General features: G+C 40.4%; 1 protein-coding gene across 1 annotated transcript in view; it reads left to right on the forward strand.

The window, feature by feature from the left end:
• The first annotated feature begins 4943 nt into the window (after positions 1 to 4943).
• PPEF1 (protein phosphatase with EF-hand domain 1) overlaps positions 4944 to 22830 on the forward strand; it is an 84723-nt gene continuing 66836 nt past the window's right edge. Inside the window, exon 1 of the mRNA XM_028129684.2 lies at positions 4944 to 5076. Coding sequence (XP_027985485.1) covers positions 5031 to 5076 — 46 coding nt within the window. The 5' untranslated portion in view covers positions 4944 to 5030. The remainder of the gene's footprint in view (positions 5077 to 22830) is intronic.

A 22830-nucleotide genomic window follows, 5' to 3' on the forward strand; every position in this document is an offset into this window, starting at 1 on the left:
AAATGAAAGGTGGCCAGGATGAAAAGAAATGAACAATATCAAACAGTTCAACCCTCCACTTCTCCCCCTCACCCTCCTTCTACACACAAACAGTGAAAACCTTTTAGTGGAAGCCTTGGAAAACTTTCATTCTGCACAGTTTAAATGAGTGCCCATGATGAATCACTATTTTATATTTATGCTTAAAACCATCCTCGGTATATACGTATGTATCGGTAAGGATGGAGGTACTGGGAAAGTTTCAAGCTGCTTTTTGACTGATTATGGCATCCTTGGGTCTTTGTGAATGCTGCTGATGCTCCCCACCTCTTGAGCTGAAGAACCCATTTCAGGCTCCAGAAAACTGTTTCTTCAGAGACTCTAGCACACTAAATGCTTTTCTAATGCGGACAGAGGGCAGAAAATGGAAGGAGCTTATGTTTTCCCAAATAATGGAAAATCCCCAAATCATTTTTATCAGCTTAGCAAAAGCACATCTTTAAAAACTTGCTTCCCTCTCTGCCTTTAAGTGGATGATTACAGTCTAAGTTGGGCAGTGTGTGGGAGTAGGAAGTGGCATCTGGCCTTAACCAGTTCTTGTTTTGGTGAGAATTAAAATGAACTCTCTTTTTCTTTTTTAAAAAGTTTATATTTATTGATTTTAGAGAGACTTAGACACTGGGCAAGTTTCTGACTCAACAATAGCAAGTGATATATTTCAATCTCCATTTTCTTTTTCCAGAAAAAGAAAGAAAGCAATATTTAATAATATAAAAATTCTAATAACAAACTATTTTTTCTAATACCAAAGAATTCTAAAACAATTCTCACTTCCATCATGTTTTAAAAAATTTTGTTTAAAAAATGGATGTATAAGTACTATCCATTTTCTGGTTTAATAAAAGATTTATAATCAAATAGCCAGCATCTGTGCAAAAAATTATAGACTAATAATTATCTTTAGTTACTAATTTTTAAAGGACCCTGGCTTAGACATATTCACTCATGCATGCATCCAGCATTTATCAAATACTTGCTATGTTAAAGACACTGTGTAGGTGCCAGAGATTCAAGGAGTATTTAGAAAGTAAGATACCCTAGAAGCTTAGAGTCTAGTAGAAATATATTCAACTATGATGCTTTTTAGTTTCTATTGAATCTTTTATATGGACTTTTGTTGTGCAGTGAATTAACTGAGAACCAAATGCCTTTGGAGAGATATATTGCTTTATTTATTTCTTTTTCTGGAAAAAGAAAATCGAGATTGAAATATGTCACTTCCTATGGTTGAATCAGTGTTTGTTGCCTACTCAATGCCCAACTCTTATGTATTCACAAAAAGGGTAGGAAAAATAGCATGAAGATGAAAGCGAAACCCAAGGAAGAGTAGAGTTTCTCAAACAGATACAGGGAGTGCCTGCACCAAAGCACCCTGAAGGGTGCAGGCCACCCAGACTGCTTGAATCCAGTATTGGCAGTAAAGTCTGGGAACCTGAATTTTGATTTTATTTTTATAAAATATATTTTTATTTATTTCAGAGAGGAAGGGAGAGGGAGAGAGAGATAGGAACATCGGTGATGAGAGAGAATTATTGATGGGCTGCCTCCTGTACTGGGATCAAGCCTGCAACCTGGGCATGTGCCCTTGACCAGAATCGAACCAGGACCCTTCAGTTCGCAGGCCAATGCTCTATCCACTGAGCCAAACCATCTAGGGCAGTCTGCATTTAATAATCTTCTCTGGTAAGTCTTGTGGTACTCATGTTGGAGAGCATTAATATAGGCGCTTGGATAAGGTCAGCAGGACTAGATAAACTACTTCAAAGGCTGATGAAGACCCTAGCAGATATGTTCTCATAGGCATTGCAGATAACCTCAGAGATATTTTTGAGTATAGAGAGAAAGCAAGCGATGTGTAAATAGTGCCCCAATTTCAAACATGAGAAAAGAGTAGATGCCAGAAACCACAGCCTTACAAGCCTGACATGACCTTTGGAAAAATCTTGTTCCAAACAGATGAAGTAAAAAAGCATTCAGAGGAAAATGTGATGTTCACTAGGCATCATCGTGGATTCACTAAAACGTTGTCTCTGTTAGAGATGTCAGACTTTGCTGCATATTAGAATCATCTGGGGAGCTTTAAAAAATCCAGATGCCCAACTCCACCCAAGGGGACACAGGCACCAGTTTTTGAAGCCCCCAGAGATTCTGATTTAATAAGGTGCTGTCTGATCAATGGGAGTTTTCAAAGCTCCCCAGGTGATAACTAAAATGCAACGAAGTTTGATAACCATTTTTGTCTATATAATAATTATGCAAGTTGCTTAACTTCCTTGTACTTTCTGTCAGTTCTAGGTAATTTTAAAGGTCTCTCCCACCTTTACACATCTATGATTTTATTATTAAAAATCATTCCAAACTGATTTCTTTCCTTTCTTCCCCTCTCCCTGCCTTTCCACCCTCCCTTGTCCTTCTCTTCCTCCTCCTCTTCTTTTTCTTCTTCTGATTTGAGATAGCTTGGAATGTCAAGGTGTCAAAGTACATATCTTAATTTCATTAAAATATTTAGCAAAATTTCCAAGGACCACCCTGGCTGGTTTGGCTCAGTGGTTGGAGTGTTGGCCCATGGATCAAAGGGTCCCTGGTTTGATTCCCAGTCAAGGGCACGTACCTTGTTTGCAGGTTCCCGGCCCCTGTAGGGGTGCGTGCGGGAGGCAACCAGTCCATGTGTCTCTCTCACATCGATATTTCTCTCTCTCTCTCTCTCTCTCTCTCTCTCTCTCTCTCTCTCTCTCTCTCTCGCTCTCTCGTCTTTCTCTCTTTCTCTTTCCATCTCCCTTTCTCCCTCTCTCCTTCCCTTGTCCCTCTCTTTCCACTCTCTAAAAATCAATGGGAAAAATGTCTTCTGGTGAGGATTAAAAAAAATTTCCAAGGACCTCTCATAAATACATAAGTTGATAGGTATGATGGATAAATGTACCACCTAAGTGCACAAATATGAGGATGTGAATGTAATGGATCTGCGGTAACCTTGGAAAATGTTTTGGAGTGGAATGTCACAAGGGTTGTTGTGCTCTTGGAGCTGACCTTGTTAACATTTACCGAAGATATAGCCCGAGCCGGTTTTGCTCAGTAAAGTGTCAGTCTGCAGACCGAAAGGTCCCGGGTTTGATTCCATTCAAGGGAATCATATGTTGGTTGCAAACTCAATCCTCCGGCCCTGGTTGGGGCATGTGCAGGAGACTACCAGTCTATGTGTCTCTCTCACATTGATGCTTCTCTCTCTCTGCCTCTTCCCCTCCCTTCCATTCTCTCTAAAAAAAAAATCAATGGAAAAAATATCCTCAGGTGAAGATGAACAACAATAACAAAAGATAGAAAAGAAATCCCTATTGATTTGTAAATAATACCAAATTTAAGAGGGTTAATTGATTCAACATGTAAAAGAATCAGGCCTAGTTCTGATTAGAATATCTGTTTATTACGGTTATTATTTTAAAAAAATATTTCTATAATTCAAATATTTTGCTCATTTTTATATTTTCCCTTTTCTTCAGTGGAGTTGAAATTCTGAAGCTTTTAATGTAGTGCTAGTGGAAAAATAAACATGCCTATAGGGTCCCTAGTCAGTTCTCTTTGTTTCTATCAAGAAATGCAAATATATTAGATCAGGTTAGTTTGGAGAATCAAAAAATAAAGGAAATGTGGCAGCTAAAAAAATAATGATTTTCCTCCCACCTTCTAGGTTCTTCTACATGGGCCAATAATCAAATCAACAGAAGAAAATTAAATTTTAATACATGCTCACGGGGGATTCACATAAGCATGGAAATTCCAAAGACAGTGAAGTAAAATTGGGTATATAGGTCATTTTTAAACAAAGAAGAAAGAGGGGGCCTGAGATTTCAAAGGGAGTAGGCAATTTACAGGTAGTTGAGGAAGAGAGGAACATAGTTTTGCTAGGCAACCCAGAAACAATGAGACACAGGGTGGTCTAGTGAACAGGTACCTGCTTGGAGTCCTCCTGTCCAGTACTAAGGTTCTCATCCTGAAGCCGGTTTTTTTTTTCTTATCTGAATCTCTTAAGCAGGAAAGGGGGAAGGTCAAAGCTTCTTTCTGAGTCTTTAGTTTCTCTTAATATCCCTGCTTAAAGATCGCTGTCACCAAAAGCAAAACTCTTGGCCCCCTTCAGAAATATCACCCCCCAAAAAAGCAATGAGGAAAGGAATTTTGTCAGAAATTCCCAGGGAGTGATTGTGGAAAATCCCTTTAGCAGTTTCATCTAACTTGTCAGAGGGGCTGGTGAGCTACCGGAAGGTTGACTTGGAAGAGTCTCAAAAACACTGGGAGAGCTTGTTTAAAAAGGGCACTTGGACAGATTCTGATGCCTTCATTGGGGGGTGCGGGGGGCGGGCAGACCTTGAACCTCCTTTTTATAAACAAGTGCTCTGACTGATTCTGCGAAATATTGTCAAAGAACTCATTTTGATTTGGATTTTGGCATTTAAATATCTTGTTTTTGTCTCATAGTCCTCCAATTTGTGTTTTTCAAAGCCCAGATAGGTTTAATTATTTGAGCTGCAAACCCAAACTGTTCAATAATGTCAGATCTTTCATATCTTATTCCCTATGTCAATTAGAAAATTGTACGCTCTTACATTGCCATTTTTTCTTTTCGTTTTTAATGTTTTATTTTCTGCAGACCTTAATCTGACTGAGACATGAGGAAAATAAAATTTATGTGTAGCAGAAAAGCAACCTATAGCTGCTCGGTTGCTGCTGCTGTGCTGTGGAAAATAAACCAGGATTAGATTATGTCTGGTCACTTTCCACATCACATGACAAACGGCAGTTGAGAAGAAGCATAAAATGAATCCTGCTGAGCAGTCAGTCCTTAGATACCTAGTTGTTAACATCCTTCTTCCTTCCCCTCCCTCCTGTGTATTCCCCATCAGGGTCTGTGACTGAAGTGTCAGCTAAGGAGTGGTTTCTCACACCTCTTCACCATCTGGAAATAAGAAGTTGAAGCTATTTTACACCATCTAGAAGACATGGGTTGTGGTAGTTCATCAATTAAAATCAGGAAATCTGCAAAAAGTGAGTGCTAGGAATGTGTCTTCCTAATGAAAAGTGTGCCAATTACCTGTCCTCCTTTCTCATTTATGTACATAGTTGGTTCTGGAGCTGCCTGCTCTGTGTGATTTTGCACAAGGCATCATCACTTGAACCAGAGGTTAAATATTGGGATAACATCAGAAACTACTGGTAGGAAGATGTAGCTTTGAATTTCTGATGTACCATAAAGTATTATCTAAGAGATATTTTATATTTGATTTGATTTCAGTTGGAAATGTACCAATATAAAATCTCAATTTAAAACTCAGTGGCAGGGAACAAGAAAGTCTCTGTAAACCTATATCTGTTTATTCAGTATGCTTATAAATAGCTATATTCATATCTATGTAACAATTGGTAACATCATTGAATCTTTATTAGGTTTTATAACTCAGTGATCAGATTATTTTTATAGCTATTCAACACAGAACTTTATGAGATTTGCCTCATGTTTTTAGAATATTCTAGGTAGAATTTGGCAAATGCTAGATCATCTGCTTCTCCAAAAGGGTGTTGTTTCTAAATAGTTGACATGCCCCCTACTATTCCCATATAATTAGAAACTTAATATTTTCTTTATTTTGTACCGAGGTTCTTTCTCATAGCTACTAGAATCTAATTGAAACTCGAGTGTCTAAGAAACATAGTCTTTACAAAGAAATTAAAATAAAAACAAGCAAGCTGGGACAATTATGTGAATAATGTGCTCTTAAATTCCATTCCTTTGTTATTTAGGTATAGATAACCTCCCCAATTTCTCTTCCACATCTTGGTTTTGGAAGTTCACTCAGTCTTAGTATGGAGAGTTTAAGATGAAGAGTTTTCCATACTAGTTAGTGTGAGATGTTTTCCTTTTGGTTTCAAATGCTGTGCTCTCTCCTAGTTGAATTGTGCATGTGTAGTTGGCCATCCATATCTGTGGGTTACCCCAGATCAAAAATATTAGAAAGAAAAATATCCCCAAAAGTTCTAAAAAGCAAAACTTGAATTTGCCATGCCCTGAACACTATGCTGAATCTGCATGAATGAAGCGATGCGTAGGCAGACCCTGCTGTAGCCTATATGCAGACATAGCGTATATGCAAATACTATGCCATTTAAAAAATTTTTCTTTATTGATTAATTTATTACATATGTGTCCTTATTCCCCTATTACTCCCCCCCCCATACTATGCCATTTTATAGAAGGGACTTGTACAAGTCCATCCACAGATTTTGGTATCTTTGGGGGTCCTGGAACTAATCCCCCACAGATTCCAAGGGACAGTTGTATTGAGATGGTCATGTAGTTTTTGTCTTTTATTCTGTGATATGGTTCACAGTAATAGAATTTTAGATGTTATACCAACTTTGCATTCCTGGGATAAATCCCACTTGATCATGGTGTATAATAATCCTTTTTATATGTTGCTGGATTTGGTTTGCTAATATTTTGCTTAGGATTTTTGCATCTATATTCATAAGAGATACTGGTTTATGTGGTATCTTTGCCTGGTTTTGATATCAGGGTAATACTGGCCTCAAAAAATGAGTTGGAAAGTGTTCCCTTTTCTTGCATTTTTTAATAAGAGTTTGTGAAAATTTGTATTTAAATGTTTGTTAGAATTTATCTGGGTATGGGCTTTTCTATATATATATATATCTATATCTATCTATCTATCTATCTATCTATATATATCTATATCTATCTTATCTATCTATATATGTATGTGTGTATATATGTATACATATATAGATAGATATAGATAGATATAGATATAGATATAGATATATAGATATAGATATAGATATAGATATATATATAGATATATATATATATGTTTTGTTCTGGGCTTTTCTTTGTGGGTAGTTTTTGATTACTTATTCTATAGTTCTATTCAGATTTTCTATTTCTTGCCATTTTCTTTAAAAATATTTTTTCACCCGGCCAGCGTGGCTCAGTGGTTGAGCATCGACCTATGAACCAGGAGGTCATGGTCACTCACCTGGGAAACCTTTTCCTGAGCACTTTCCATGTTCCAGAAATTGAGGATCCGCCCCCGCTCAAAGCTTTTATTTGCATAGTGCTTTTTAATTTTGTTTTTAGATTTAATTTCATTGTATTTTTTCCCCATCACTATTCATAGTTGGCCAGGCCCTTTCACATATATTTGATCTTTAAAATCTGTGAAGAGTTTTCAATTTGTGGAAAAGGAAACTGAGGCTTTGAGAGGCAAAGTCATTTGCTCAAGAATACATGGCTAGTAAGTAGCAGAGCTTGCTTCCTGTTTCTCACAGTCTCTATAGTGATAAGGGTGTTTTTCCCCCCTCTTGGTCATTCAGCCCCACCACAATACTCTGCCTTTGGAATGTCAAGGCATTTAAAAAAATGTTTTTATTTATTTCAGAGAGAAGAAGGGAGAGGGAGAGAGAGATAGAAACATTGCTAAGAGAGAAACACCCATAGGCTGCCTCCTGCACACCCCCTACTAGGGATCCAGCCCACAACCCTGGCATGTGCCCTGACTGGGAATCGAACTATGACCTCCTGGTTCATGGGCGACACTCCAGCCAGCTGAGCCACACTAGCCAGGCTCATGGTATTTTTGAGAAAGGGTAGCCTACATGTAAAATGGAGGCTATCCCCTTCTTGTGGGCTATTCTCCTTCCATGTAGAGAAGTAGCATTGATTTTTATCATTATTGTTGTTATTTCACTCCCTTTGTGACATGCAACAGGGAAGAGAAAAATAATGGCTATACTTTACTGAATGCCTACAACATTCATTATTTCTATTTCTCACCAAAATTCTTGGAGGAAGATTTGGTTAGTCTCTCTTTCTAGATGAAGAAACTAAGACTTATAGAACTATCCTGAGTCATGCATTAGTTGGTGGCTGAACCTGAATTGGAGCCAGCTTTGTCAGATTCCAAAGAATATGCTACTTAAAAAAAAAAGTATTGCCCTAACCGGTTTGGCTCAGTGGATAGAGTGTCGGCCTGAGGACTGAAGGGTCCCAGGTTCGATTCCAGTCAAAGGCATGTACCTTGGTTGCGGGCACATCCCCACTAGGGGGTGTGCAGGAGGCAGCTGATCGATGTTTCTGACTATCCCTCTCCCTTCCTCTCTGTATAAAAATCAATAAAATATATATTTTAAAAATATTTATTGAATGTATTGGGGTAACATTGGTTAATAAAATTGAATAGGTTTTACCGAGACCGGTTTGGCTCAGTGGATAGAGCGTCGGCCTGCGGACTCAAAGGTCCCAGGTTCGATTCCGGTCAAGGGCATGTACCTTGGTTGCGGGCACATCCCCAGTGGGGGGTGTGCAGGAGGCAGCTGATCGATGTTTCTAGCTCTCTATCCCTCTCTCTTCCTCTCTGTAAAAAAAAAAAAAATTGAATAGGTTTTAGGTATACAGTTCTATAATACCTCATCTGTATATTGTATTGTGTGCTTACTACCCCAAGACAAGTCTCCTTTCATCATTTACCCCCCTTTTACCCTTTTCTACCTCCCCCTGTTATTGGTGGAAGTGGAGTTCTTGAGATGCTGTAAGGAAACGGAATTTCTTGAGTCCCCCCATGGGAAGATGGGGTTTTGTGGAAAGCTTTATTGATAATGTAAAATTAAGGGGGTTCCCCTGCAAGGTCTCATCTCCATCTGTCTCACCATGGAAGAAGTCCAGCCTTCAGCAGGGCCTGAATGAAGGCCACTGGCCAGAATCTCTGCTCCATAATAAAGCACAGTCCAGCCCAGCATCTGGCTAGCTTAGCTTGTGTTCCCAGCTGCAGTCCATTGTGTGTGGGGTCCGCAAGGCCATGGGACACGTGGCTGCTTAAGAACACGTGGCTATAGAGAGAGAACAGGCGAGCACACAGGTGAGTGCAGGTCATGGAGCAAGAGAGAGCAAGAGAAGAACAAAGCAGAGGGAACTCTTCGGGGATTTTAACCAGGAGCTTCTTCAAACTAACCAGTTAACTTTCTAACATTTCACATGCTTTTGATGGGGTCCACCCCCTAGCCAATCCATTGTTCCCCATGCTAAACTGACAGGCAAGCCCCTTCCCTGAGCCACTCCAACTTCCACTGCATATGTGCCTATTCCCCTTTCTCCCCGCAATAATCCAGTACCAGATGGGGGAAGGGAGGGGTGTTAATACCTTGGAGGAACAATGCTGTGTGAAGCTGTAGCTTCCTGACAAAGCTTCCCAGGTGACCATGTTTACAGTGTCTGACTCCATTTGCCTTCTTTCCTTTATTAATATTTATTAATGTTCCGACGATAACACCCCACCCCCCTTTCCCTCTGGTAATCGCCATACTGTTGTCTGTGTCTATGAGCTTTTGTTTTTATTTCTTAATCCCTTCACCTTTTTCACCCAGTCCATGCTCCTTTTGATACACTGTCCTGACTTGTAAAATTGGAATTCAACCAAAAAACCAGAAATTAAATATTGCAATTTCATTCTCCTGAACTTCAGTTTACACTTAAAATTTTATATTGATGGGTTTTGAATTAATAATGTTTCCTTTTGCTTTTTCTTATGGAGCACTTTGAGAACACTCTGATATATTTTCTTTGTTTCTTTACTTGAGACCACTTAGACATGCATTTATTCATTTTCTCTAAGTGCTGAGGAGCCCACAAAGGCTATCTAGTTTTTTTCGCTTTGAAGTTTGATGTCTTAAGCTATAACAAATGGAAAATTTCTCTAATGGAGATTGTTCTTTTAAAAAAATACTTGTTCTCTATTTTTACTTCAAATTTTGAAAATACTAAATAGCCACCACATACTTCTGTAATTCTTGGAATAACATCTAGTTAATTTAGTTGTTTAAATATCTAACAATCAAGCCATTCAGAACTGCCTGAGAGATCCCCTCCCTCCATGCCCAGCCCCATATTTCCCAGTTGTTGAAAATTGCCCTTTGTAACTGTTTTCCTTCCCTTGCCCTCTTGTTCCCTCTAGTCACTCTCCTCTCTCCTCCTGCTAAGAGTTTGCTCCTGAAGGGAGCATTCACACCACTGTCCCCTACCTCTTCCTTTATCCCATCCCATGAAAAATGATTTTGACAGGTTCTTGAATGACCTTGAAGTCCAGTGGTGCATTTTAGTACTTATTTTGCTTGACGTCCTGGCAGTAGTTGGCATTCTTGCACACTCCCCTCTTAACATACTCAAGGCCCTTGCTTTCAGTGCCAGAATATTCTTCTGGATTTCCTTTTATGTCTCTGTTTGAACTATTTATGAGTCCTTTTAAAATATACACTGAGCAGCCAGATTATTATGATCTCTGAATGCATAATAATCTGGCCACTCAGTGTGTGTCTATATATATTAGAGGCCCAGTGCATGAATTCATGCATGAGTGGGGTTCGGCCAGCCTGGCCAGGGGGAGGGGACATGGGCGGTTGGCCGGCCTGCCTGCTGGTCGAACTCCTATTCCAGGGAACAATTTCATATTAGCCTTTTATTATATAGGATATACACTGAGTGGCCAGATTATTATGCGTTCAGAAATCATAATCGGCCACTCATTGTATATATATTTTTATTGATTTCAGAGTGGAAGAAAGAAGGAGAGAGAGATAGAAACATCAGTGATGATGGAGAACCATTGATCAGCTGCCTCCTGCACGCCCCCCACTGGGGACTGAGCTCCCAGTCGGGGCATGTGCCCTGACTGGGAATTGAACCGTGACCTCCTGGTTCATAGGTCAATGCTCAAAAACTGAGCTACACAGGCCAGGCAAGGGTGCCACTTTCTTTCAACTTTTAAATATTGGGGTTCCTCTGGATTCTTCTTGGCCCTCTTTGTCACTCTAATGCTCTCTTTGGATGACTTTACTCCCATGGCTTTAATTAAGATCAGTATCCCAAATCTGCCAATTCTTTAGTTTCAGCCCACATTTTATACTATAATCCCTGGTTGATTGGCATCAAATGGAAATCATTTTAAACAAGTACTTTTCTTTGTAAAAGGAGATCACTTTCCTTCATCTGAAATTATGATCCCTCTCAAAAATTTTTACTTAATTATTCACTTTTTGAGATGATAATATATGAGCCTTGAGATTTATATAGGATTGGTACTACAAACATGTTTATTGCCTGCATACAAAGAAAAACACTAAGCAGTCTTTTAATTCTTTACACCAATTAAATGAATCCTCTTATTTTTCATAATTGTTATTTGCTATGTGATTAATCTGCCTCTGCTTTAGACATTTTCGGAATGATGATATCCTGACAGGGACTATTCAGATATCCACTCTAGAATCATGAGTCTTTAGAAGGTAGAAAGTACTGCTGAAAGAATGTAAAGTCACATCTCCCCATTTAAATGCTATTTACCAGCTTCAGCCCTAACTAGACAATTCACAAAGAAGCCAGCTTTATAGTTGGAGCCTGTGATTTGTTAGGAAATCCTGTAACAGAGACGCATTTAAACTCAGTATAAGAAAGGTCAATACCTCAGCTCCAATTGCCAGTGATTTCCCGTAATCAGAATACCTTTCCTATATGATTATGGCTTTGTATTGCATTGTCTTTTTAGCAGCTTCGAAAGACAAAACTTTAATGCTGATTGTATTTAACCTTGGGTGAATGAATTTGGCACTATAAGTCAGATTAGTAATTGATAACAAAGGAGACATAAAACATAATTGCAGTCAAGACATTTAAGTTTTTCCCCACCAGGTGAGGATTAAAGGTCATTATTGAATTGTTAAATAGAATATTTCCTCTAAGAAAATATTTTAATAATTTAAAATGAGAGTTATACTTGTACATAGCTAAATTTCTTACGTATTTAAGGATATGATAGTTTTTAAAAGTTGATATTTTCACAATAATGATTCTTTTAGGAAATTAGAGATTAATATGAAAGAGGTGTCACAGTTGCTTGTAAACTGTTGTTCACCTGATTTTACTGATTTAGCCTATTATTTTGGTATTGTATAGATAAGACTTCATATTTTCCTGAACTGTGATTCAGCCAAAGATTAAAATTCTCATGGAAACTTGCATTAGATGGCTTTATGCAATCCAAGTGTTGTTCCATTGCCATATTGAATAAAAATGGACCTTAAACAGGGCATTTAAAAATCCTAATCCTAGTAAATGTAGAACAAATGAGTTAAAATTTGCTATTTTGCAACCACCATAGAAATAATTGATTTAGGCAAAAATCATCAATGGATGTTTTGGAGAATAGAATATATACACAGTTCCAAAGTGTTTTCTTGCAAATTATTTACTAATTATAAAGAGAAAGAAAATATCAGTACCATTAAAGGAAAGGAAAGCTAAGAACTTGTTCTAGAATAAAGAAGACTGAAGAAATGATGGATGATATGTGTGTGTGGAGAGAGAGAGCATACAAGAGAATGCATATGTGACAAAATATTAACAATTTTACTATTCTTACCATTTTCCAATATGTTTGAAAATGTTTCAAAATAATAATAAAAAATCCTAATCCTGTAGTGGCTGCAACCTAGCTTTATGTCCTTTCGAGGTACTTTTGTTAGCCCTTCCTTGTTTTTGCTGTCCACCAACTTTCTCATTCTTTGCAGACTCTGTGTGCCACATCTTGGCATCATCTTGAATATCTTCACTGTACACATGAATAATCTCAAACATGTTGGCATCTCAGTTCCTTGACCTCCTAAACTCCGGCAGCCCCTCCTCCACCGTACTTCAGCTGCTCACTCCCATATCCTGGCCCCTGTAGCCACTTGGATCAGTTCCACCTCTCCAATCTTTATGATTACTATACCATTCTCTGATCTCTTTTTTAAAATAGTTATTGATTCTTTTTTAAAAATATATGTTTTTATTGATTTCAGAGAGGGAGAGAGAATCATCGATTTGCTGCCTCCTGCATGACCCCCACTGGGGATCAAGCCCACAACCCAGGCATATGTCCTGACTGGGAATTGAACCAGGACCTCCTGGTTCATGGGTTGATGCTCAACCACTGAGCAACACTGTCTGGGCCCATTCTCTGATCTCTTGATCGTCATTGAAACCCATGGGCCTTATGCCTTTCCCATGTGTCTCTCTGTCTTCCAGCCCCATCTTGTCTTCACTTTCTTCCTCATCCATCTTTCCCCATCTTCTATTGGGTATTTCTTGAACCAATTAACAGATAATATACAGTAATCATATTTTAGGTAATTTAAAGGAGTAATAGGTGAAATATTTATGTTCCTTGACCAATTGCTAGCAAAGTTTAGCTACAACTCCTTGATGAGAAAGTCAAGGATATTAGTGACTTGACTTGGATCTTCTAGATAATTCAAATTTTTAAAATAGTCTTTAAGATTTGTCTTCTTTGTCTAGAAGCTCCTGATTTGAGTGTTTGCATTTACACATTCTAGTTTGTCCTTGAATGGTTATTTTCAACTTCACTATGTGCAATAATAGGCTGCAGCTGTGGCATTAAAAAAAATAGAGGGATGAATTAGAGTATTTTATAACTGGAAAACATCTCAGAGATCACAAAATCCCAAGTTCTCATTGTTCACATGAGAAATTGAGCACCAGAGAGGTAAAGTTACTTGCATCTGCTTGAGTTGGGACCAGAATGGAAGTCCCTAGTTTACAAATTCACTAATTATTTTTATTACCCCATGTGGATGAGTTGGTGGGTGGGCTAGTATATGAGCAAATAAAAAGGTCATAGACATTACCTCTAATTCTTGTCCTTCTCTGACTAAAAGGCCAGAGGTTTTCAAGAATGATAAAACTATGATTTCTTTTGTCATTAGGGGAAAGTGTATAGTTTTGTTTAAAATGTCTGCCACTGTTTGGACACTGGGCCTCGTGGTTTACTCTCATTCACCTCTTGTTTAAGAAAAAATGCTTTCCAGGGACAAGTAGGCTGTGCTTTGTCCTTGTTCTGCAGGGATGTCACAATTTGTGGATGAGTGAGTCTCATAGAGGCCCTTGCCTTGTTTGCTGCCCACGAATCAGGCTGTGTGACCATCTCACACTTGATGCTTTTTCCAGTGAAGTTGAAAGTCTCACTGTGACAGCCCCACACTCTAGCAGCTGGCAGATGTAGAACATCTGTATTCAAAAACAACAATGAAAACTGTCATCCCAGAGTTGAGCCATACCCTATTTTCAGCATGCTTTGAATAGCTGAGGAAATAGATGCTTGTCCTCCTTGTTTAAAGCCTTTTGCCACTAGACGGTTCATTCTCTTTTCAGTTCATTTGACTTCATTTTAATCAGTTTTATCACACTTGTGCCTCTCTCTCTTCTCTCTGACTGGATGTCAGACCCCTTAAAGTTTCACTATATATTCCCTCATCTTGGAGGCCTCTACCAGCAGAATTTCAAAAAGCAGAGTCTTTAAATGGCTTATTCTGAATATAAGGCTTCTTGCTTAAAGAATGATCTGTCAAATAAACTCTTACTTAAAAAACAAAACAAACCAAACATAAGACTACCACTCTGCGTGAGGAGAAACACAAGACAGAAAGTCTTAATTAAACAGTAGTTTCATTCATTTAAAAAATATTTATTGAGTATCTACTATGTTCCAGGGACTGTTCCCAACAGGGATACAGCAGCTAATCCAATGGACCAAAATCCCAGCCTTTATGGAGATTGCATTCTAGTGCAGTGGTTCTCAACCTTCCTAATGTCTTGACCCTTTAATACAGTTCCTCATGTTGTAGTGACCCCCAACCATAAAATTATTTTCGTTGCTGCTTCATAACTGTAATTTTGCTACTGTTAATGAATCGTAATATAAATAATGTAAATATCTGTGTTTTCCGATGGTCTTAGCCTCTACAGCAGCGGTTCTCAACCTGTGGGTCACGACCCACAAGTTGAGAACCGCTAGCAGGGTCGCCTAAGACCATCGGAAAACACAGATATTTACATTACGATTCATAACAGTAGCAAAATTACAGTTATGAAGTAGCAACGAAAATGATTTTATGGTTGGGGCTCACCGCAACATGAGGAACTGTATTAAAGGGTCGCGGCATTAGAAAGGTTGAGAACTATTGTTCTAGTGGAAGGAGACAGACAATAGCACATGAGTGAAATATATGCTATATCAGATAGTGATAAGTGCAGTGGAAAGAAAATAAGGAATGAGATAGGCAGTGGGGGAGGGTTGCCATTATAAAAAGGGTGGTCAGGAAAGGCCTCACTGAGAAGGTGACTCTTTAGCTGAGACTATGCTCTCTAAGGGAGTGAGCCCTGTGGGTCCTGATTGGCTCTTCTTGCTCCTAATTTTTGTGTTCTAAGATGGTAGCCTGTTTTGTTCACAATAGTTTGTGAAAATTTTAATGAAATATATCTAATTAGGAAGTCTTTGGAGGCACTAGAAATTGTTAGCCCGGAGATAGAATTATTGTCTCTTATTCCTGCCTTACTCTTTTTTTTTTTTAAATTAAATCTTTATTGTTGAAAGTATTATATACGTCCCTTTTTTTTCTTCCATTGACCCTTTATAGCCCCCTTCCCCCCAGGCCTTCACCACCCTATTGTCTGTGTCCATGGGTTATGCATTTATGCATGCAAGTTCTTTGGTTGATCTCTTCCTACTCATCCACCCTCCCCCACCTTCCCTCTGAGATTCTGCAGTCTGTTCTATGCCTGCCTTACTGCTTTTTTTTTTTTTCAAGAAAAACGATTTTAAATATAATAATGTTACATGCAATAAACACCAATTATTCAAGAAAAATGATCTTACATATAATATTACATGCAATAAGCATTAATATTTCAAGAATAAAAGGATTTTAAGTATAATAATATTACCAAAACTGTTCTAACATAGTATGATATCACAAAAGTTGTAGGAAATATTAAAAATCTGCAAATAACAGGGTTACTTCTATTATATTCTAGAATATTTTTCCCCTCTGGCTCTGTTTTTGTTCATCAGTTTATGTTGGTCATTATATTCCACAAATGAGTGAGATCATATGATATTTATCTTTCTCCAACTCACTTATTTCCCTTAGCATGATGCTTTTAAAGTCTATTTTGTTGGATATGAGTATTGCTACTCCAGCTTTTTAAATTCTGTATGGCTAGGTTTCTCTCTCTGTTTCTTCTTCTCAGCAATCCCTTACAGCAATCCCTTTAGCATTTCTTGTAATGCTGGCTTGGTGGTGATGAACTCCTTTAGCCTTTTTTTGTTTGTTTGGGAAGCTCTTTAGTTGACTGTCTATTTTGAATGATAGCCTTGCTGGATATAGTAATCTTGGTCTCGGATCCTCGCTTTCCATTACCTTGAGTACTTCATGCCATTCCCTTCTGGCCTGTATAGTTTCTGATGAGAAATCAGGTGTCAGCTTTATGGGAACTCCTTTGTAGGTAACAGTTTTCTCTTGCTGCCTTTAAGATTCTCTCTTTGTCTTTAATTTTTAGCATTTTAATTATTATGTGTCTGGGCATGGGTCTGTTTGGGTTCTTCTTGGTTGGGGTTCTCTGTGCCTCCTGAACTTGTGTGATTTTTTCCTTTACCAGATTAGGGAAGTTTTCTACCATTATTTCATTTTTCTTTTTTTAAATATATTTTATTGATTTTTTTTTTTTTTTTTTTACAGAGAGGAAGGGAGAGGGATAGTTAGAAACATTGATGAGAGAGAAACATCGATCAGCTGCCTCCTGCACACCCCCTACTGGGGATGTGCCCGCAACCAAGATACATGCCCTTGACCAGAATCGAACCTGGGACCCTTCAGTCTGCAGGCCGAAGCTTTATCCACTGAGCCAAACCGGTTAGGCCTCTACCATTATTTCTTCAAACACCTTCTCTATTCCTTTCTCCCTTTCTGCCTCTTCTGGCACACCTACTATTCTAATATTGTTACATTTCACATTGTCCCACAGCTCCCTTAAGCTGTCCTCCTGGTTTTTAATTGTTTTTTTCTTTTGAGTTCTCTAAATGAGTGATATTTTTCAACTCTATCTTCTAATTCCCTGATTCAATCCTTAGTTTCCCCTAATCTGCTGTGTATTCCTTCTAATGTGTTCTTTATTTGTGTTATGTCATTCTTTATCTCAAACTGTTATTTTTTCATAGTTACTATATCTTTTTTTAATTCTGTTGACCATTTTTAACATCATTACTCTGAACTCTGTTTCAGATATATTTCTTATCTCTGCTTCATTTATCTCTTCTGGAGAATTTGCTAGTTCTTTCATTTGGGGGTTGTTTCTTTGTTTCCTCATTTTGGTTGTCTGTTTGGGTTTGTGACTATGTATTAGGTAGATCCTCTACACCTCTCAATCTCTAGTGCAGAATGTGTTAAAGGCTGTTTCTGACTAATTGGATCAGGCAAAGACTCAAAGCTTCCAGAGACTGCCTCTATCTACAGACTAATAGGATTCCGATTTGAAGCCTCCAGGCAATCATCCTCAGTTATGGCAAGAGTTTTTTCAACATGGTGGGTGAGGTTGCTTCTGCCTGGAGGCTAATTGTTACTTTTAATCTCTTAAGTGGCCTTAGGGCAAGGTGTTTTCCAATAGGGTGTGCCAACTGTCTTCCCCCCAGGCAAGGCAGATGTCTATGTGGGAAAGATGTCCTCTGCTGTGTGAGGGAATGACTCAGCCCAGGAAACTTGGGTTGTCGGCCTTCTGAGCTCTATGCCCCAAGTCTCCAGTCCTGGGTTCTGCTGTCACAGCTCCAGTTCACTTCACCCACCCACTGCCAAAGCACAAGGGGGGTGGCTCCACAGGGAATTTTTGTGTGTTGACCCTTTAAGAAGGTGCCTGAACTTTCAGCTGCCACTCCCTGGCAGACATCACCCCACTTCTTTTCACAGCTAGATGTTATGTGGCTACCCTCCTCAGTTTGGTGCTCTGCTGGGGAGCCCAGATTCAGAATTAGATCCCAGAGTTCTCAGTGGCACCCCCTGCCCACAGCTGAGATATTTCTCCAGGACTGTAGTTGCTGTCTGTGGGTGCCAGCCAGCCCTTTCACGCCTCCACCCCTCCTACCAGTCTCTATGCGGTCTCCACCTTTGGTCCTTGGGTATCAGGGTTCTCTCCTGTGAGTTTTCTATTGATTACTCAGGAAGCCTTTCCATATTTCAGTTGTAATTCCAGCTTGTTCCTTAGAGCATGTCCATGCAGCATCCTCCTACTCTGCTGCCATCCTGCCTTACTCTTTAAAAAAAATAATTCTAGCATTTATTGAGTGGTTCCTATATGCCAAGCAATGTACTAAGCATTTTATATTAATATATTACTAGTACCTATATTAACACATTACTAGTATACTCTTATCTATATATATAAAACCCTAATATGCAAATAGACTAAACGGTGGAACAACCGAACAACTGGTCGCTATGACATGCACTGACCACCGGGGGTGTGCACGGAACATGGCAGGCGTTGGCTGCGGAGGGATGGTGGAGCAGGTGAGCAGGGGTGCCAGCAAGGCGAGGCGCCAGTCGCTGTCCTCAGGGTGAGCCTCTGGTGGTTACTGAAAATTCTTTGCTCCTGCGCGCTGCTGTCCTACCCGGTGCTTGCACCTGCTGCCAGCGCCATCCCCACTCACACCCGCTGCTGGCACTGGAGCTGCCGCTCACACCCGCTGCCAGCACCCAGCACCAGTCCCGATCACTCAGCGTCATCAGCAGGTGCAAATGGCGGCTGCTGGCCCTGATCGCCCCTGAGGGCTTCTCCACCTACCCTGCTCCTGTGGGGCAATCGGGGCAGCAGCCACCACTCACACCTGCTGCTGGTGCTGGCCCCAATCACTCCACGCCATCAGTGGGTGCAAGTAGGGCCATTGCTGTCAGTGCATGGGAGCGGTGGTGGCAGGAGGGGGGCTCCTGGACCAGGGCCATGGTGGGAGGGGTCGGGTGGGGCATGGAGGATGAGCCCACCAAAGCCTCGCAGCCCACAGTTCCTTTCAATGTGCACAAATTTGTGCACTGGGCCTCTAGTGTATTATTATAACAGCCCTAGAATGGCCTTTCCCCAGGTGCTGGGGATATAGCAGTGAACAAAATAAAGTCCCTATTCTCATGTAGCTTAGCTAATAGGGGATGATAGACAATAAACATAAACATATGTCTATAAGGAGTGTCAGGTGGTAAAAAGTGCTATGGAGAACAAGAGATCAGCCAAAGAGTATAGGAAATGTGGTGGGGAAGTGTAGGAGGGAGATATTAATTATTCTACATGCTGTCCCATTTTTTATGGCTGATTCCAAACACCATGCTGAGCTGTATTGTAAAATGGTTATGAGACCAGGTTCTGGTATTACATAAATCTGGATTTGACTCTGCATTCTTCCACTGATGAGTGATGTGACCCCAAACAGGTTATTTCTGAACCTTAGTTTCCTTATCTGTAAAATGAAGATAACTTCATAGGATTGTTGAGTGGACTAATCAAATCAAATCATCCATATAAAGCACTAAGCAGTGTCTATCACCACAAGGCAAATGCTCTGAATGTATCATTCATTTTGCTCATTGACTTCCTACATGGATATCTAGCTTCTTGCAAAATACCATGATAATGATCACCACCAAAGGAAATAATCCATTAAAAAAATAACAGCAACACACACACACACACACACACACACACACACAGTTTGGCAATAGAGAAACCACTTGTGCCATACACAAAAAATTGGCCAGGTGACTTATTAAACCTATACTGCTGCTTCCTTCTAGACGACCTTTGTGACATATAAGGCTATTTATTATAGCTTTTATTTTTGTCTTTTTCTGCATGGAGTTAATGTGATGGGGAAGCCCTGTCACACCATGAAGCAGCAGGACCAGAAGCAGATCTAAGCTGTCTAGTGAGTTTGGAACTGGACAACACAAATATTTTCTTCTATGGGCAGGGTTGGGAGTTATGGAGTCAGTGCCCCACCCCTGGAGTGGGGTGTATATCTGGGCTCTACCCTTTGCCATTTTGGAGGTTTCTGCTCCAGAGGAGAGTCCTGAGCTGGCTAGAGTGCCCTGCAGTGGTGAAGTTTTAGAAGTCTGATGTTGCTATTCCATTCCTGCTCTGCCTCTCCTTCCTTCTTCTCAAGAGGGTACTGGGAGAATTCTATGCCCAAGATGCAGCAGTACCTTAGTAACTGGCATTCATGCTCAGGATCAAAGTCCATTTTATCAGCCACTGCCCAAGTATTCAAAATCCCAATGTGGGACTCTAGTAAGGGCCTGAGCTGGACCTACTTTTCCCATTGCCATGGGACTAGCTCATCAGGTGGGGTTTAGTCAGGACGCAGAAACCAAGAGTAGTTTGAATAGAGAGAACTGAATGTAAGCAACTGTCAGCTAGTAATCAAGTTGTTACTAGGTAACTGAAAGAGTCCCTAAAAAAGAACTTGAATGGGGGGGGGTAAGCGGGGGTGGGGAGAAGGAGACATATGTAAAATTTTAGACAATAGATAAATATAAAGAAAAAGAAAAAGAACTTGAATGTATGTGTAGGTAGCAACTGCAGGAATGTTACCACCTCTAGGGCTGAGAGAACAAAGGGGAAAGATTGGAATTATTAAAATTTAGAAACTTGGACGAGGGGTCCTGCAGAACTAAAACTCAGACCTTTGAGAAGGGGGGCTGCTCAACTGGTGCCCGTGTCTCTGAGAGGCTGCCATGAGGCTGGCTTTACAAGTGCTGGGTAAACTACAAATTGGATCCAATGGCTGCAACAAGGAGAATCTGTGGGGGCGAAGAGCACTTGCTAGGCTATACTAACAGGAACAGGAAGAAGTGTGTCCCCTGTCCCTCTTCTAGCCTCAACAGGCCCTATTTACAGAGCCAAACATGGGGCAAAGTGGAAATGTGGCCTGCAGAGTCCCAGCTTCCAGCACTAGCAAGCTGACTAAAGTAGAGAAGCATGGGGTGAGAGGTGATAGCTTAGTAAGTGGCCTTCATGCTCAAGTGTAGGGGCTCAGGTACAGGAATGCAAGCCCAAAGAGAGATGGTGGATTCCCAATGGGGTCAGGGTAGCTCAGCTTATTGACTTTGGAGTAGAAGAGGAAGTGCAAGAGACAGGGAACTGAGCATGACTGCATCTTCCAAGGCCATTACCCACATCCACTAGTAAAAGATCGCCCATGAATGTACTGTGTGCTTACCAAACAAAATAACAACTCCTCCCCTGGGTGAGTGGACTGTGGTCCCAGCAAGGCAGAAATGGGAGAGCAGACTTAGATGACCTCTTTCTCCTTGTGGGGGAGGAGTAGAAGTAGTAGTATATGTAATGTGTCTGGCTTAGTGCTAGGCACATAGTAGGCCATCAATAAATGGTGGCTATTATTCAAGGAAGGAAAGGTACAAATAGATTAGGAAATGAAGTAGCTGGCTATATATTGTGGAGAGAGCCCAGGACTTCGAAGACCTGAATTCATACTAGGTGAATGACTTGAGCAAGATCCTTGCCTCTCTAAACCTGAAGTTTCTGTATGTATAACATGGAGATGATAATACTTGGGACTAATGTCTTATAGTAGACTTTAACATATGGTAGCTATTTTGTTCAGTTATCAGTTGTAGAAATAATAAGCTTGATTATTTATTACTAGAGGCCCAGTGCACAAATTTGTGCATGGGTGGGGGTCCCTTGGCCTGGCTGGTGATCGAGGCCTATTGGGGGGCCAGCCAGCTGGGGAGAGGAATCCTGGGAGGTTGGCCGGCCAGACTCCCAATCAAGGCTGATGGGGGGGTGGTGACCAGACGGGAGGAGGGGCCATGGGAGGTTGGCCAACCAGGGCGCGGGGCCGTGGGAGGTTGGCTAGCTGCCCCCCCCCCCCATCAGGGCCTATGGGAGGGGCTGGCAGGGCGGGGAGAGGGGCCGTGGGAGGCTGGCTGGCTGGGAGGGGGAGGGGCTGTGTGAGGTTGGCTGTGGAAGCACACTGACTACTAGGGGGGCACCTCCTGTGTTGAGTGTCTGCCCCCTCGTGGTCAGTGTGCATCATAGCGACTGGTCAACTGGTCATCCTGGTTGTTCTGGTTTTTAGGTCCTAACGGTCGCTTAGGCTTTTATATATATAGGTTGATGTTTTTAATACTAAATAGAAAGAGATCATTTATTTCACTTCATAATTGTGCAGATGAAGAAACTGAGACACAGAGAAAGGTCAATAGATTTATGCAGGTTAACCTTTTGCACTCGGATGTCGAGTGTGACTCGACACGGTTAGCATTAGAATAAAGGAATCGAGAAAAAAGCAAGCGAGTGCAAAGGGTTAAGAGCTTGGGCTATGAGGTCAGTGAGATGTTGATTCAATTCCTGCTGTCCATTTCCATTTATTGGCTAAATGACCTTAAGTAAGTTAGTCTCTCTCAGCTTCACAGTGTGGCGAGGACTGCAGGAATGAATGAATCTATTGCCTGACCCTCAGCAAGTAGCACCAGAACATTGTGCTTGGTGAATAGAAAACCACTGGGGTGAGGATTGGTTGGTCATGACAGTCACTGTTCCACAGAACAGACCTTTCAGGTTACTGTCCAGAAGGATATGGTAAGAACATGAGATTTCAGCCATGGCACTACCAACGATTTGCTTTGCAACATTGAACAAGTTACTTGATTTCTTCTCCCTGTGATTTTTCCCTATAAAGATTTTGATATTTGACCTTATGTCTATTTCCTGGGGTTTTCTGAAAGCTGAGTAATGAAATGAGAGTCTCTGAAACCCAAGAGCCTTGAGGGAGCTCATAAATAAACACCCTCAGATGATTAGTGTCTACTCGGTGTACCACAGCAGTACTAAACTAAACATAC

This window comes from Eptesicus fuscus, chromosome 1, assembly GCF_027574615.1.
Source record: "Eptesicus fuscus isolate TK198812 chromosome 1, DD_ASM_mEF_20220401, whole genome shotgun sequence".
NCBI classification, from domain to species: domain Eukaryota; kingdom Metazoa; phylum Chordata; class Mammalia; order Chiroptera; family Vespertilionidae; genus Eptesicus; species Eptesicus fuscus.